The sequence below is a fragment of the Aptenodytes forsteri genome, unplaced genomic scaffold (genome assembly GCF_000699145.1).
Source record: "Aptenodytes forsteri isolate BGI_AS27 unplaced genomic scaffold, ASM69914v1 Scaffold66, whole genome shotgun sequence".
Lineage (NCBI taxonomy): Eukaryota > Metazoa > Chordata > Aves > Sphenisciformes > Spheniscidae > Aptenodytes > Aptenodytes forsteri.
This window is the reverse complement of record NW_008795131.1, coordinates 3,396,263-3,414,294: the sequence shown is the minus strand read 5'-3', so window position 1 is coordinate 3,414,294 and position 18,032 is coordinate 3,396,263. Positions and strand designations below refer to the sequence as shown.

The 18,032-nt window shown below is 35.9% G+C and overlaps 1 protein-coding gene across 7 annotated transcripts in view; it reads left to right on the top strand.

Annotated features, from left to right (window-relative positions):
* The window catches only part of BCAS3 (BCAS3, microtubule associated cell migration factor), a 386,307-nt gene that overhangs the window by 39,260 nt on the left and 329,015 nt on the right, over nt 1-18,032 (top strand). For all 7 annotated transcript variants that reach the window (XR_657522.1, XM_009278231.2, XM_009278229.2 and 4 more), the window contains exon 7: nt 15,892-15,999. Coding sequence is in view for 6 of the 7 variants with exons in the window: in XM_009278231.2 (XP_009276506.1) it covers nt 15,892-15,999 (108 nt within the window). In the remaining variant the exon portion in view is untranslated. The remainder of the gene's footprint in view (nt 1-15,891; nt 16,000-18,032) is intronic.

Sequence of the window (18,032 nt, the reverse complement as noted above, 5' to 3'; positions counted from 1 at the left end):
AATGTATAATACAGTAGATTTTTCTTGACAAATTCAAAATAGAGATATAGAAGGCTCCTTTTTTATGAAAAAGCTGTAAGGCATGTTCTTAAAAAAAGATCTTGCTTAATCCATTCTTTCTTTACATTCTGACTAGGTAATATATTCAGAATATCACCTGAGGAGACCCCTTACCGTGTTTTTGGATGGTTGCTCACAAACTTCTTTTTAAAATTAATTGTGATTTAAATTATTAATAGAATATTTGTACAGTATAATTATCTCATTTTACAGATGAGGCATTAATAAAATAAGTTTTAATCAATTTTGCCTGCACAATTTGAAGGACCGTATCTCCCATTTCAGCATCTGCTGTATTAGGTGACTATCTCTGTGGTGAGAATGCAGTATTTCTGCGTGCCTTTCCTTAGCAATTTTAATTCCTCCTGGAAATATCAGCTGCATTTAACTATGAAATTCCTCCAAATGTTATGAAAAGTGGTCCGGTAAAGGAGGTGGCTGTATCGGCAGCTTCACTGGGAGAAAGACTATAACATAAGCTAACTCTTTTTGACGCTAAACAATTCCTATAGAATCTCAACCTTAAGGCCAGGTTAAAGAAAAACAGACTATGGGTTTTGCTATTCCCAGGGCTCCTTGTTCAGAGTACTTACTTTCAGGTACTATTTCATATCTTCAAACCAGCTTTCAGTGAGTTCAGTTACAGTGAAAATTCTGCATGTCTGAAGATCATGGTCTGCTATATGTCAAGTCAGAAATTAAATCAAGTAAGACATAAGAACATATAATTAATGGGCACTTGTGAAAGTTTTGGCCTACCTGATGTGACCAGAACCTCGTAGAGGCTTTGTTGTTCACAGCACTTTTCAAGTGCCTTAACCATAAAATCTAAGCTTATCTCTGCTCAACTTCAGTCATCTGCACTCTAAAGCGCTTTAGTTCTTTCTTGAAAATGGAATTGTTTTCAAGCTTCTCAAAAATTGTAATTCGAGCCATATACTAGCATAGAACCAATTAAGTTTTAGTAGACTTGTAAGCAACTGAAAGATGCCTTGCTGTCATGCAATTTGAGGTAGAGAGCCTACTTAATACAGAGGTGATGAAGTGTTGCACAATCCCATTAGGTTCTGCTTATGTTGTTAATGACACCAATGGCAAGCCTATTTCAGATAGAACAGGTTGGTACAGGGTTTTGTCTTTAATGTTGAATCCAAAAAGTGGTTTTGCATGGGGGTTGGGATGATGGGGCGGGTGGGTGTGGAGCTGCTTGCTTAATTTGGCCTTTGGTGGTGGTGATTACATGTGAGATGAGAAGATGCCAATAGGCCTGTCAGAGCCATGAACCATAAAATAAAGCACAGAAAAGAAAAAAAAAAACCAACTGAAATCTAAAGAAATTTGTTACAAGAATCAACAGGATAAAATATTTGGACCTTCATAATACTTTCACCATGTTAACAGTTGCAGGTAAAAACACCTTTTAATATTGATTATTGAGTCACATACAAGATGGAATCTTTAACCTACACAGATTGCAGAGGAACATGACACTTGCAGTAGCTGAGCAAAGATTTGGTTTCTGTTTTTGAAGAAGCTTTGTAGTGTGCTTCAGAACAATGAGTTCTGTTGACTCTCAGTTTAAATTGTTTTTAGCTTTTGGTAGAATTCTGACTTTGTTAAATGTAACGGTGTCTCAAATATATAGAATTAGTGTACATATGCTGCAATAATCAACTGCCATCTGTGTTAACTATGCTATCTTCTGATATGCCATTGATCAGGAAGTACTGTCAATAAATAATGACTCAGAATAAAGAAAAAAACTTTGGTATTGATTTGGAGTCTTATACATATTGGCAATTTGTAAAATCTAGGGCTATAAGGCTGTAAGTGGCTCCACAAAACACTCTGTTTGGGTTCTTGGTGAAATCTGGCTGTAGCTGAGATATTTCAGCATCAATTCGCTCTGTGTTGTGCTCCCAGAAATCTGATATTTTTTATTAAGCTGTGACGTGCATCTGTCTCTTGATATGCACAAAGTTTCTACATTTTTTATTTTGGTCCATCTTGTATGATCTTGAAGATCAGTGTAGGATGTATTACAATACAAACTGCATGCATCTATTTCAGTGGTGAATTCTGCTTCATTTGACACTAAGAAGGACAAGATAACTCTTAAGTTTATTTCATTCTATATTTTTGAAGGAAACACATCTACCAGATTATAAACTTAATCCGCTAATCACAGAGACATTAATCTTCGATAGATGTATGACAGAAATGCAATTGTATTCTACTCAGAAGTTAATATTTGCTTATGCTCTCCAGGATTTACAAAAACTTTTTTCCAGTTAAGCATATGTCCATAGCATGATCAAGGATGGCCAGTGCAGTTTCATACCTTTTGTATAAAAGGACTTTTTGGTTACACACAAGAAGAAAATCTAGTCCAGAATATAACAAAAATTTATTCTGATCTGAAAAGTGGAGCTCCAGATCTATTTTTCTTCAGTGACAGCTATGGTCAAGTAAGCCTTGTAGATAAACAAATCTCTCGAGATGCTGCTAATCTTCCTATATTAACTAACTTGAAATGTGATGGGACAGCTATGTTTTGTAACATGTGGTATGTCTCAGTGAAGTGGAAAGTGTGTCACACTCTAGTCTCTCGGCAAAAGCACGCCACAGCTGAAAAGCCAGCTTGTGCTGTATTTTACACTTCAGCGACAGGCATGCCACATGCCATAGAATGAAGCACTGTAATAGAACGTGCTGCGGTACATAAAGGTAGGTTGTAGGCTGTTGTATGGCTTTATTTAGCTTCATGCATTTTGAAATGTTAAAAAAAACAAATCTAGAAAGTCTCTTCTGATGATGAGAATGAGTAGTGTTGTCATGAGCAGAAAACACAATAGTAGAAACATGTTACGTGCTGCTGGTAATGCAAAATGGGGGAAGAGCCATCTGCTGCCAAAACTGAAGAGTAATTTGGAGGTTGCTAAGCATTTTAATATTTTGAAGGATTTCCCTTCCCTTTTACTTTTCTCCTTGAACTGATGGTACTGTTCTTACAGTATCTGTTATGATAATACCAATATGTTGAGAATCCTAGTCTTAAATTTTCCTTCTCTTGTTGGTGTACAACACAGTCTTTCTGACACCTCGACTACAGGTGGAAAGCAAAGGAGCTATTGGTTTGATTGAACGAAAGTGAACGTATAATGGTTGTCGAAAGTACTCAGAACTGAAAAAATCCATGACCTCCATCAGTTTAAAACATCTGTTCCAGGATTGTCAAGAAAATTTGTATTTTCAGATTCTTCCTCCATACAGCCCCAAGAGTGGAAACAACTTTTCATTCTGTATTCGGTCGGGGGTTTTGCCTGTCATACGAACTATGGTATGTGATTGGGAGTAACCTCATTGTGTCAGCAATGGCATCTGAATGTTCACTTGAAGTTGCAGATGATGGCAACGCGCAAAACTGGTGAGGAAATGCTTATCTGCGTTGCCCTTTAGTAGGTTGGCTTTTTACTACATTGGAATTAATGTTTTGATCTTCATTATTTAATGTAGAATTGTCAGCGCTCTCAATAACTGGATCTTTTCCCGTGTCCCACATGGCAGGCATTTTGGTGCATCTTTTCTGCTGACAGAGCTATGGTAGACTTTAGGAACTAGGAGGATTTTTGTTGTAGAGGCTGCAGCAGAGAAGTCTGTTTCTGTCAGTATCCAGCTAATCGCAAATTTAGTGTATGATACTGTACAAACCGTATAGTGGAAATAGCTTGCCTTCACCCATGGTTAAGTATGAGTCCATATAGGAAGGGATGGCAGGAATCCATGTATCTGCATTTTTATTCATTGTACAAGAAAAACATAGTAAAATTACATCAGTAGGTATCCTGAAAACGCTTGAACACAAAGTTCAGCGTAATGGGTACTCAATTCGGATAACTGTATTGTATCACCTACAAACAGTTGAAATTTTTTAATATTGTTTGATGGGAGAGTTAATGCTCTTTGTCTACAGAAACATGTCTTAAACATAATTATACTTGTTTTGATCTTTCAATTTTACGTAAAATGTTAGGAACAATTAATTAATCTTTATACTAGTTTCATTTTTTTAAATAAAGGTGCAAAGCATATTTATAGAGTGGTAGATCTCCCTACAGCCATCAGTCTGGTTTTAATGTTTTTTTTTGTTTGGAAAAAAAAACCAAAACAAAAAACCAACTTTAAGTAGCTTTTATGTGGACACCCATTTTATGTTAAAGCTTTGTTCCCATCTCTCTCTCTCTTCCCACATCTCTCTCTTAGCAGCATAAGTATGTTTAGCTGTTTTGCACTTTTAGATTAAACTCAGAACAGTTTCAAATCTGGTATATGCTTTCTATTTTGTTTTAGAAGCTTTTTTCTCTGGTGATAATTTTTATGTGTTCTGATCTCTTTAAAGAAACAGATGCAGTGTGTTATGCTAGCAGAAGAGTAGCATGCAGGTTTTTTTCTTATAGAAAGCTATATTAATTTCCAGATGAATTTGCTGGTAATAGATTTTTTTTTTTTTTCTATTCTCATATGTGATCATTTTGTACTTATCAACAAGATGGAACATTCTTAAATATTTTTAAGGGAAAACTTTCTATATATTGCTTGTAACTAAGGGCTTCTTTTGACACCTTTTAAAAAGAAATAGCAACATCTGGAACTATACAGTGCAACATAACTGCAGATTTGGCCCATAGTACTTTGCTTTGAGCATTTGAAGTGTGTCTGAAATTCTCAGATCCGAACTTTAAAAATGGGCTGGCAACTGTTTTTCACAGGTACGAGACTTCTGTATTGTTTACTGAAGTTATGGTGATGAGTCAGTATTAAATACTGCGTTCCAACATCTTGCTTGCTGCATTATTAATGCAACACAGTCTCCTTTTTTCCCCTACCACCTATATTCTTCCTCTAGTGCTTTTTGGATAATAAACCTCTTGAATTAGGACTCTTCGTGCTGTGTGTTTTTGTGAAGTGTCTTGTATGTTCATGGCACTGTGATAAATGCTATTTGTGGTGCATGTGTGTAGTATGTACATTATGCTCTATTGTTATGATAAGTGGATGCACTTGATCTCCTGGAGGGGAGTGCTGGCCTTGCCACTTAGAAGCAGCACTTGACAACTGATTCATGGGACGGTAATTAGAACAGCTTCACAGGAGTCTGTATATCTAACACTTGACAGCAAATATCAGTTAGTGAACCCATAAATACGGACAAAACAGTAAGGGAAGAAGCTGGCTTGGAAGCCGACAGAAAATAGGGTAAACTTTGGGGTTTTTTTTAAATAAAAAAAGGATCTGATGGAAGAAACTGAGGCTTGTAATCTTCTGTAATAGAAGAGAGACTGAAATATGTGTAGACAGAGAACAACTTATTTTTTCTTCTCAAAATCAGTGAATTCCAAATATTAAGTTAATTCATTACCTTAGCTAGCCTTATGGAGAGTATAGAAGTAAACAGCATAGCAATTGCCTGGCATGAAACTGGATGTTTATTAAAAGTTCTTAAATATCTTCCAAAGGTATGCTGTTGCAAATGTTTTGCTAAAGGTGGGTACCTTTTACCATAGCTTTTTAATTAAACTGATAAAAAGTTAATAGATTATAAAAAATATGTGATTGCCCTTGAAAAGGACAATGTGGACAGGACTGGATAGAACACTTTAAAAACACTTACACATGGTAACAGATACATGAGGATAGACATGAAGAATTTACTTGTTTTGCAATAAGCTTATTTTAATGTGCTATTACCATTAAGTATTCTTTGAACAGTGTTACAAAGCTTCTAATCATATGGCCATGTAATTTGTTTAGTTACAAGTTTTGCCTTTTAATGAAGTTTAGCTTCTTTAAGAATCATTTTTGCTAAAGACAAAATGGACATAACTTTGGCTTAAATAGATATGACATAACATGGTTGCTTAACACATTTGTCTTCTATAATTTATAGAATTGATTTATACCTGGGCAGCTAATTATGATAATATAAATTTGCCTATAAGCAGGAAAGGTTTATACAGTACCACACCTTGCAGTAAAAGATAGTTATTTTCACCTGAGGATAGGGATTTATATCACTGCAGAGACGAAAAAACAAGATGCTGACAGTTTTCCTGCAGTGGTTTACAAGCTTCAGGACCAGCAGACCACTGTCAAGCCTCAGGTTCTCTCGCCAACTACAACCTGAGTTATGCACGGAGACAGAAACCAGTCCTTTCTGAGTCAGTCCTGAGTCGTTTCAACAGTTAGACTCTACACTATGAAGAAATGCCTCACTTAGGAGATTACAGAAACAAAATACTACTAACCTTGAAATCAAAAAAGTGGAAGGGGAAATGATTAATACAGTTTTTAAACATTCGCATTGGTAAGATGTAGGGATCAACACTTTCGATATTGTTTTAATCTTTTTCAAGAATTTTCATCGGAAGGCTTTGAAAGGAGCGGTACCTCTATTCCCAGTTCTTCCCATCTTTGTTCTGCCTACCTGATGTAATGTTGCACAGGAACTGATCCATGTTAGTTCACCTTTAATCCGTTTCCTTTGTTCAAAAAATTAGTGGTTTATTTGCATATTGTATGCACAGATGGCTGTACTACTTTTTGTCTAGTGGTTGTTTTGGCACAATCACACAAGTCCATCTCTTTTCTTTCCACACATGAGCAAACAATGTGGTTTTCTTTTGATATGTCTTTTTTTTTTTTTTTGGTATTCAGGCTGAGACTTGTAGTTTACCTGTAACAAAATGGTTTCTGCAGAGTTGATGACTTTTTGAAAATATTTTTGTTATATGCCCGTGAGACTATGAAGATGGTGAGGTAAGAGGATAAGATGGAACTTTTTTTACTAGACTGATAGACTTGCTCAAAATATTTGAGGAAGATAGAGTGAAGTTTGTATCTCTTGGTATTAGCACAAATATTTTAGTGCTGTATCAAATAATTTCCTCTCTTGTATTTAAAGGATTAGATTTAGTAACATGTGTCTAAGATTGGTACAGGTTTTTCTTGTTTAAAACTAAGTGCTTCCATGTTTTTTGCAATTTGTGGTACACTTAAAATGTCTCTGCTGCTTTGTGTTTCACTGCTACACACACATTTTTAGGAAGTGTCACTTTCTCAGAAACCTTACTCTGCTTTTCCTGATTTTTGAATGAATCTGTTAAATACCATGAATGAAAGTAAGAAAATTACTTAGAGTTGAGTTTTCAAGCTTTTATTGTGAAAAGCTGGGATTCAGAGAGCCAGGGAGTTTTGGGGGAATAGATGGTGAAAGTCTTAATGAAAGCTCTTTCTGCAGTGGTGTTCAAGGAATAAATAATGCAATCCTTGGATATTTTTTTTTTTAAAAAAGAGTTTTTATTCTGGAATGCATACTTCAGAAAGAAGGTGAGAATATTGCAATACTGAAGAGAGCTCAGAGGAGGACTGCAAATATGTGCTAGGGCTGGAAAACAAACCTTACAACGTAAGGCTTAAAAATGTTTTTCGCTATTGCAGATTAATTAGCGACTGGATTGCTTTGGATGCTTATTGACTTATGGAAAAGATAACAATGCAGTGAGCTTCTCTGTGTTGTTGACAGACATAAAAGCTGAAAAGCAGAGTATGTACAAATGCTATCTTGCAATAACAAGTCATTTAATAAAAATAAAATTATTCAAATGTTGGAACAACTTACCATAAAAATAGAGGACTCGTTGTTCAAAGTCTTTTAAGACAAGATTAGGTTGCTTGGTAAAAAATAATTTCTCTGAGCTTCTGGGACGTTTTATGCATGGCCTGGAAGGAGGTGATCCTTCTAGTATTGAAATCTGTTAATCTGAGCAAACCTTCTTCAGGGGCCTTGAGGAGAACAGAATTGCCTTTGTGGTCTCAACATGCTAATAATATTACTACAAAGATCATAATCAAATCTCATGCTTCAACTTTCCAGTGTAAAGGTTTGGGAAGAAATTTTTCCAATATACAATTAATTAACTCTGTACTGTGTACTCTGGTTTTGTTTTGCTTTTCTTCCCCTTCTGTGAAGCATTGGAGAGTGGCCACAGCTAGAACAGGTTACTGGATAATCTTAACCACTGCACTGCTGTTTAGAAAGTTGTATTTGTGTCACTGTCAGGGTCCTCCTCATTCCCATTTGGAAATAACTTTTTCTTTACCAGTAACTTATTGGTAGATCTGATGCATTGAAGAGTAGTGATTTTTTAAAAATCTTTCCGGAGTAGCTTGCTGTACAGATCATCTGGGCATACCTTGTCCAGCCAGTTCCTTGCACTTGCTGTCACTTTTCTCTCTCCTGTTTTCTACGTGTGACATGTTGTTTGGTGCCAGGGCTGAACTGCTTTTAAAGCATTTGAGCTAGGTATAAGAATAGATATTTAGGTGAAACTTAATGGCCTGCATTAGACAGAAAGTCTAGGTGATGTAATGGTCCCTTCTGACTTGACAATAAAATAAGCTGTCTTTTGTAAAATGTGTTTTGAAGCTGTATTCTATTTAAGGCACTTGAAATTTAAAAAAAAAAGTTTAAATGTTTCTGTAAATGTTAAATCCCACAGATTGTAAGAGACTGTAAGTATTACAATCTCTCTAGTAAGAGATTGTTGTATTATTAGGGTTTTTTGAGTATGATCTCAGGATAAGTTTTAATATTGTTATCTCTTTTTTTCTTAAAGACACTGAAAGTAATTAAAAGTAAGACTATTTTCTATGTTGGGTCTGCTGGGCTTGAAAAAATGACTATTGCAATTTGCATGCAAATAAATAAAACCATGAGAGAAATGTATGGGAATGATGAAGAATGGTACTAGTGTGGCCATAGTACAATGGAAAGTAAGTCTGGGAACATGCAGTGCAGTAACACATACGCTAATGATTATATTTTTTAGAAACAGTGAAAGGTTATGTTTTTGAAAACTAAATTGTACTTCAGAATAGAATAATAAAACCAGTCACCTGACCTAATTTCGAAACACATTAAAATAGAGCTTTTTTGTTGTGAAACAAAACTTTAAAGATAACAGACAAATTGTGACAGAATAATTGCCAGATTTTTTTTTTAATTTGTCATTTTATTTTTATGTAAACTAGTGGTAACTATATAACTGTATGATAAAAGTCAGATTGCTTTTGACTGGAAGTATGTGACCTGCTGTCTGAAGCTGGTTTAGTGATTGCTGTTAAATTTACTGATCTGCTTAACATGTACTAGAAAGCTTGAAGTTTCTCTTAAGTTTAAATGTTACTAGCCTTTCCTAGGGGATGTAATTCCGTTTTGTGGATTTTTGACTTTTTCTATCAGTTGGTACTCGTGTGTAAGGAAAGCAAGATTTGGCCTCCAAGGCATGGAAATAGCATTTGCTAGCTGCTAGGAAGCAGTGTTCTCTAATTGCTGCAGTAACAAATACCATTTTAGTCTTTAATAAAATAAATTAGTCAGCTATATTTAGCAAGACATTTTCTGTAATTTTTGTCATATCTGGGTTTTTTGTATCTAGCCTCAGAAGGTAATGGACATTGTTCTGTTGAGGTCAGCAGAGATTATATTAAGCTGCTCCCATATACTGTGCAGTAGTAACTCATACCATTTCACAGCCCAATCCCATCAAATTTGAATATGAATTTGTTGAGTGTTGTTTAAATAACTTGCCAGATAATATCTGGAAGTATCAAAACTGGAATAGTGATTAAATGAAAGACTTTTTTATCGTATGTTAGATCAAGTATGCTGATGAGTAGAAGTTCTTTATGCTTTTTGCCATTATAGAAAACTCTCTATGTTGCCCTGCACATTAGGAATGTCAATACATGATGGAAGAAGAGGAAGAAATGGGTTTTTTTTTAATGTGGAAACTATAAAAGAGAAAGAAAGGGATCATTACTCCAGAAAACCTACTGCTAATATGTGCAATATTTGTCCTGAGTAAATACAGAAAGAAACTGCCTTGTAAGGGTACAGAACAAGGCAGATGTAATGTAATTCTTTGTGTAATTAGAGAAAGATGGAGCTCATTGTAATGCAGTTTCAACAGGCGAGAGCGACATGCAGCGTACTGCAGAGTGGTACCTTAGACGAGGATCAGTTTATGCATAGCAGCTGGAAATAAGCTATTTCCCTTGTTCCATCACATGAAGACAAGTTACCAAAAAGACTCCGGGTAGAGAATGCTGTAGTGATTCTCTGCGGACAGCTACGTCGTCTTTACTAAAGAACATGAAGGCATAACAACTGAATCAACAAATGCTGAGGTTAACTAATCTTTAAAACGTTTTTCTTTGTGACAAGCTTTGATAGGCTATTTGTAATACTGATACTGCTCAGAATCCTTCTAATGTCATGTTCCTGGGAAGTGATAGTTTTTTCTATATTTGTTAGATCAGTCCGTGTGATCGCTTCATGTGATTTCACTGATAATTTGATACGATTTCAGCTTCTTCTGAAGTTTTCATTCATTTTGTCATTTTAATACATTGACACATTCGCTATTAATAGTAATTAATTGACTGTTTTCCAAAAGAAATTTATGGAGCCTGTATGAAGGAGTGTAGGTGATAGAAAATAATTATACTGTAACAATGTCCTGTACAACTGTATACTTTTCCCTAATGAAGGTTGTAATTACTATTTTAGCAATTTTATTACTATCCGAAATGTGTAATGATGCCATAACTCTGTCATTGTTCCCAAGTGACATCATTGTGTGTCTCATCAAACTTAGGTTGTATACACGTAGAGTAAAAAAGGTAGGTAGATGGAAATGCTTCCCTTGATCTCTTTTTCTAAAGTTTCTAGCGCTATATTTTGTGAAGATGGTATAAAATATACAATGATGCACTATGTTGGCCAAACAGCTTCCATTCTGAGATTTTTTTTTTTTTAAATGCCACAATTAACTGGAAAATGCCTCATGTAAAGAATGCCTTATAAAGACCGGTGGTCAGCCTTCAGCAAAAGCTCTGTTTCAGCTTTACGCCTCAAACTTTATTTTTTTTTCTTTCTGGACTCATGAGGCCATTCTGTAACTGATGTCCATTTCTCTTTGAGTGGGATGTTGGTCATCACGTGGCAGAGTAGGGAGAGGCAGCAGGGAGGAAAGTCAAGACTTGTGGCAGAGTAACATTTTTCTAGGCACAGAAAATTTTGGCCTCGTGTTGGTTCCATCAGTCGTCTCCCCCCCCCCTCCCCCCCCCCATATAAAAAGTGTGTGTTTTGTACAGTATGTTTGTCTCTGTATGCAAACATTTTACACAGAGCTTTTATAAATGGTGTGACTCATTGCTAGCAAATCTGTGAAGAGGTGATAGTTATGTCGTGATGCATAAGCACAGATGTATTCAAGTGCCAGCTGTACAAGGCATCTGTTATTTTTCTTCTATCCCTGCACTGCAGCAGTCAAATAGAAGAAGATAGAAAAGCCTGACTGTATTTGTATATTTATTAATGCCGATATTTTGAAGTTGTTGGTGAATTTATGCCCATTACCTTTTAAAGAAGTTGTTGGTATCTCTGCATTAAGCAGCTATTTTAACAATCAGGATACATAACAAAAATTTGTTGATAATCTGTGGGAGTAATGTGCAAGAATTTTATTTGCAACAGACTTAATCTTATTACCAAACTGCAAAAACCAGTGTTTTCACATTCCTGTCTTAATCTCTCCCCTTCATGTAATCATCACTGGTACACTGACATATGATCGGAGCCCTTCTCATCAATGAGACTTGCAGGAACCTTCCGTTTATCAGAAGAAAAGCTTGATAATCTGTGGGAGTAATGTGCAAGAATTTTATTTGCAACAGACTTAATCTTATTACCAAACTGCAAAAACCAGTGTTTTCACATTCCTGTCTTAATCTCTCCCCTTCATGTAATCATCACTGGTACACTGACATATGATCGGAGCCCTTCTCATCAATGAGACTTGCAGGAACCTTCAGTTTATCAGAAGAAAAGCTCCTTAGCTAGAAGTCTCCTTGTTTTATTTTCTCCCAAAGGATGCTGGTTTGTTAGCATAGCCTAGGATAGGTCATCAACTAGTATATTTCAAGCACATTTCCTTACAATGTCTGTATGATCCTCTGATGAAATGAATGTTCATTTCTGAAACAGAGCAAGATGTGGTAATTTTAGTTTCGTACAATTCTAAGGGTTTCAAGAACTTCCAATTGTCAAGACATGCTTTTGCAAGTTTGTGGGGCTCTGTCTTGCAATCTGTGGCGATTTTGGTGTGGTGTTCTGTGGCAGTTTGGATACTTCTGGTTTTGTATCTCAAATTGAAATATATTGATTACACTAAATGTTATCTTTTTTGTTCTCATAGGTGGTGTCATTTTGAATATTTACTATTTGATTGTGGATTTGCTTGATAATTTAGTGAAGAAAATTATTAAGAAGAAAGCATTATGCCTAAGTAAATTTTTCTAGAGACCCTGCAAAGGACTCTAGGATGTTTATCAATAATGATGTGTTGTCTTACTGAACACAGTAATTTTTTGTATATTTAAATGGGGCATCTTGCTTAGTGTAAATCTTCCTGCTATGTGGTAACATAGCAGAATAATGAAATAACGTATGTGGTATAAATGTTATGGAAGAAAGGAAACACATTCATCCTCTGCTTTTTGACCTTGGCGAGTTTGGGTTCAAATTCTTCTTAAATAATGAGTTAAAAGGAGTTGAGATGTCTAGCTTTTAAGAGCTATATCCAGGACTCAGTCTAGATTTTTAACTTTAAGAATGTAAAGAGAACACTGTAATTGAGTCTGACTTCCTCTGTAACGTGGGCCATAGAAATCCCTGAATTTCATTTCAAGAAGTTTGGGAATTAGGAGTAGTTCAGTGGAGGTCATAAAGTGTCAGAAAAAGCTGCATTGTGCTGCAACCCTGTGGTGGCAAGCCAGTTCTAGCTTTTGCAGCCCTATTGCACATCTCTTACTGCTCAATTCATGTGCTTCTACTTCCTTTCTTGCTTCCATGCTTGTTAGACCTTTCACTGAGGCCTTTCGGTGAACTAACCTGGGGGAGAATTCCCTCTAGAGGAGAAAGAAAAGACAAAGTGTTGTTTTTCTGTTCATTTAATATGCTAAAATGGGTCAATATAGAATCCATTGCGTATCAGAGGCTGGGAAGGAAAGTGCACAGAACCACTGAGCCTGAGCTTTTGACATGACTGAAATGGAGGAGGGAAGGATAGCTCTTATTACTGCTTGTGAGTAGTGTAGGCTAATCAAGGCACTCTTATTATTCTTTAACTGCTAAATGAAATCCTTAGACCTGTGTCTATAATCCTCATTCTCCTGTTCTAGAAGAATTGATCTTGCTGCTAGCTGAGGACATATAAAAGAGGGTAAAGAAAGACCGTTCAAAAGGCTCATACTTTTAAGATTGTTGAGAAATAATGTCTTTGGAAAATAAATGAAATTTTGCAGTGTTGGAGAATCCTTACTATATGGCGTTCAGTAGAACAATGAAATTAAAATCATCCCCAGCCACCCACCCACCCCCAACAAGTTGAAAAGATGTTGTTGAGTTGTTACTGAGGCCTAATCGAAAAAGAACTTGACATTATGGATCCCAGCATTGTATCATTCCTTGTTTAGGTACACAGCTTTTGGAGTAGAATTCATGAATTTAAATTACGTTAATTCACTGAATGTTGTGTCTCATGAATTGAGAGTGCTCAGTAGCAAATGAGGTTCGTAACAGCCATTACTTTGAACAGGGGGAGGAGCTAAAATAACCAGAAGGAAATGGCAGAGAAGTGTTTTCTAGTGACTGAAACTTTTTTTTGTACCTTTCCACCTTTGAAAAGCTTGCCGAAGAAAGAGCAAGCGCTTGTGCTTCCACCCTTTTGTGTCATAGTTGGTAGATAAAGCACTTAGCCAAAAAATGGGACTTTCCCATCCTTGGCTATCTGAAGACTTGTGATAATGCTGAGTTGTTATGGAATAAGAAAGGACTACAAGTGTGACTTTCTTGCTGAAACCATTTGTTTCTGCTGACTATGTCCTAGGAGCATCCTCAAACGTATTTTTTTCTGATCATAGATTGCAGTGTACCATGGAATGAAAAAAAGATAAGATTTGGAAGGAGGGCTTTTGAATTGAACTAGGTAGAATTTCAGAGTACTTCTAACCTAGTCCATAGTACTACTTGATCATTAGCACTTGGAACTCAAGTTTGTTTGTTTTTTCTAGCCAGTGCGGTTTAAAAAAGCATTGGTAGAATAGTCTTACCATGATCAGCCAAAAGGAAGGTATGACATCATAATAATTATTCATTTGAGTGATAGGATTATTACCCATAATTTTGTTGGTGCAATACGTATTAGAAGGTACGTACTCTTGAGTTGTAGTCATGTAGGTAGCTATATGTCAAGTCAAACAGTCAAAATGGAACTGTTCAACACGGGCTTACATGGAAATAGTAATCGGTATCAATTATGCTAATACAATTTTAGCTATATCAGCTTCTGTGATTTCTGTTTTGAAATAAGAATCTATGTACCCTTTTATCACAATAATAATTTCCTGTAGGTAATAAATGTACTTAAATAAAAAAAGAGTTTGTACGTAGACCTTGCTGTGTGTTTTTGCGTTTTCTAGCGGCAATGAGCTTCTAATGTGAAGTAACTACACTTGAGTCTCACTGTTTTAAAAGTGTTTTTGAAGGGCCTTTGAAGTGCTTAAAAGTAATAAATAGCACCCTCTACTTATTAGCCTAGGTATGTGCCTAGAAAAATGTATATTTTGGGAAGAATTTCAGTAGGCAAAATGTCAGAACTTTTTTTTTCCATTATTTCTTTGACAGTTGTCTTTCTGTGCATATATTGTTTCTCTGCTGCATACTTATTGTATGTATCATTTTATTATCCTGAGGCATTTGGAGTAAACAGTTGGCATTTGTACTCCAGTTCTCCGGAAAATTCTCAAGCAGCTTGAGCAGATCCAAAAGACAAGCAAGTGTTGTGTCAGGAATTGTGTTAAACTCTGTAAAATAAAACAGATACGGGCAAGGGGAAACACCCTCTTTTACCAATACTTAGTATATGTTTGTACAGCTGGCAATTTGTGCTCCTTCTTATTCATTGACCTAGAAGTAGCCAACATTTTAATGCGTTCTTGGAAGGAAAAAAAAAAAAGGTTAAAAAAAAAAACCCCTGCCACATCAAAGCCTCTCCTCAGCTTGTAAAATGGTTTCCACCACTACCTTCCTCAACCCTATCGGAACACTCAGCACTTTCTCCCTCTCAAAAGAAAGCAAGCCTTTTTATTAAGAAATGGCCTTAGAGTTTTATTTATATTAAAATGATAAAAGTGACACAAAGCAGTTGAAAAGATCTATATAGTTCAAACAAAAGTCCATCAGAGATGTAATGTAAATTCTGTGTAATGTGTCTCTATCAAATCAAGTCATATGATTCAGCTGTTGCATAGAGTGAAGTAAGTACTCACTTTAGGAAAGTGTTACTCTGCGGAATATTTTTTTTTAAGTAACTAGAATGTAGTCTAAAACTTCATGCCTATCAAATGGCTTGTATTTTGCTGGTCAGATCTGATGTTCCAAAGTCTTATTTGTGACAAAGGAAACTAAGTGCTTGATAATTGTTTGCACAATACAGGTTCTTGACCATTGTGGATATCGTAATTCAATTTTAATTGCACCTTCCCTTAATGTAAAAGGCTTATATTGAGCCTTTGTTCTCCAGCATTCTGCTCATATTGCTGGATTTTTCACTTAGTGTGCTAAATAATACAGGGAGGCTGAAATAATTTAAAAATAATTTTATGAAAAATCCTTCATTCCATTAAAATCTTTTTTATTCATTGTAGCACAAGCCCACCTTACTGCTGTGTGGACCTTTATTCTTTGCGAACAGGAGAGATGGTCAAGTCCATACAGTTCAAAACTCCTATCTATGATCTGCATTGCAATAAAAGGTAAGGATGTTTACTATACATTTTTTCTGTGTTACGGCATGTAAAATTTCAGCAATGAATACAATTTCTGGCGTATGTGCTCCCTGACTTTATTATTTTGACTTTCCTGTAAGCATAGCTTTGGTTCTCCATTTCTCAAGTAATATTTCAGTTTGAGTACGACAATATGCTTCTCCAATGGCTTTCATACAAGAAGCTCAAAACATTTTACATCTGAAATCATTTAAGCTTCTTTCAGTTGTGATGAGGGTGAGCAGGAATCATTGGAATCCTCTGTCATCCACCTACAGATGGAGAAATGGGATCATCGAGAGTTTAAACAGTATAGAGCACTACAGAGTTTGTCTCTTTTCTTTGTGTTCTATTGTTCTGCCAGATATATTGCCTTCCTGCACATCCAAAAAAATCCTAGTGTGCAGTCTGTGGTCTACAGAAAATAATGTTCCCGTGAGTCAAATAACAAAGCAGCATCTCTTATTTGGGATAACGTCACCTAACTTCTGAGACAAAATGGCTGAGCGTCAGGTTGAAAATACCTTGTTTCCATAGAATTGTGAGTTCAGATTTTTCTGAATTAACTTCAGATCTTCATCTCTCCAAGACACACAAAGCTGAACACCCTTGTAGTTACTTTTTAAGACAGAAGAGAAAACCCGGGATCCCTACATGAGGATCTTGATCATCCCTTGGCACTCCTGATGAGAGAGTTTGATGCAGTGACTTTGGTCAAAGTCCGTGATTGTGCTGCTTACTTCAGTGCTTCCTTCCACCTGGCTATTACTGTTATTAGTCACTGTATGTCTTGAGGTACCTTATGGAAGTTGTGGAATATGATTCCTGTGCTAAAGGTAGAGCGCTGAATGAAGAAAGTGCTGCCTTTCTTTGGCAATATGTATTTATTTGCTGGAATTGATGGTCCTTCAGTAAGGAAGGTGGCATAATAACATAAATCATTAAGAACAAAACAAAACATCAGAATGATACGTGTCATGTGCCTGTTTTGTATGGCAGTAGGTAGCAGGCTTGCATCTGTGAAGACCATAAAAGAATATGAGCGTGTATTGAACTCATGCAACTAAGGGAAGTTAGCAGTGTTGGAGATTGGACAGGGAAAAAAAACATTAAAAAAAAAAACCAAACTCCCCCAACCCTAGAAGCCACAAAGGTTTTGTTAAACAGACATTTGTCTATCACTGTACCATCAAAATCTAAACATTAATGACTACATTAGGTCAAGTAGAAGTTACAGAAGAAAAGTAGTACTACTGAACAAACACCTTTAATACCACAACTAACCTAATAATGAGGAGGATATTTTGATGGTGTAAATGTTTAAAGTAAAGGATGGTAGTGGTTGGTTTTTTTTTTAATCCCCATCAATCTGCTTATTGTAGGATGTGGGTATGATTGTTATATCAAAAAATAGTTTCACTGAAGTAGTTGAGTTGGTGAGAGTTACGTGCCATGAATAGGTCACTGTTCCTTTAAAAGCTGTCAGAAGGAGTTCAGTACTTATCTGTGCAACTGTCCCTTGAAAAATTTAAAGTTCCCTTGTGTACAGTGTGATGATAGTAAATCTTTCCAGTCTGGCCTCCTAGCAGAAGAAAAATCCAATTGTAAAAACAGTCAAAAGGCAAATCATCATTCAAAGTCTCTCCCAACTAAAAAGTCTTTCCAGGTGCTAATGTTTCTTTTCCTAAGAGGTAAAAATGGAAAAGCTACTTCAAAGCTGTGTGGCTGTATCCAGGGTAGCTGCTTTTCTGGAATGTATCAGATTCTGTTATGATCCAAGGAAAGCTCGCTCTTTCAGATTGCAAATGCATTAAATGTGGCCAAGTGCAGTGCTAATGGTGCGTTAACCATACTATAGACTAATGGAGTCCAAAATTTGAATTTAAAGTAAAACTTCAGTTGCAGAAGAAAGGAAAACTGTTTATTATTTATGTATTTGTACTCTAGAATCATCCATCTGGTAGGTTTCATTTATGTAGAAAGACAGTACATCTTCAAAGAGTAGAAAACAAAAATCTACA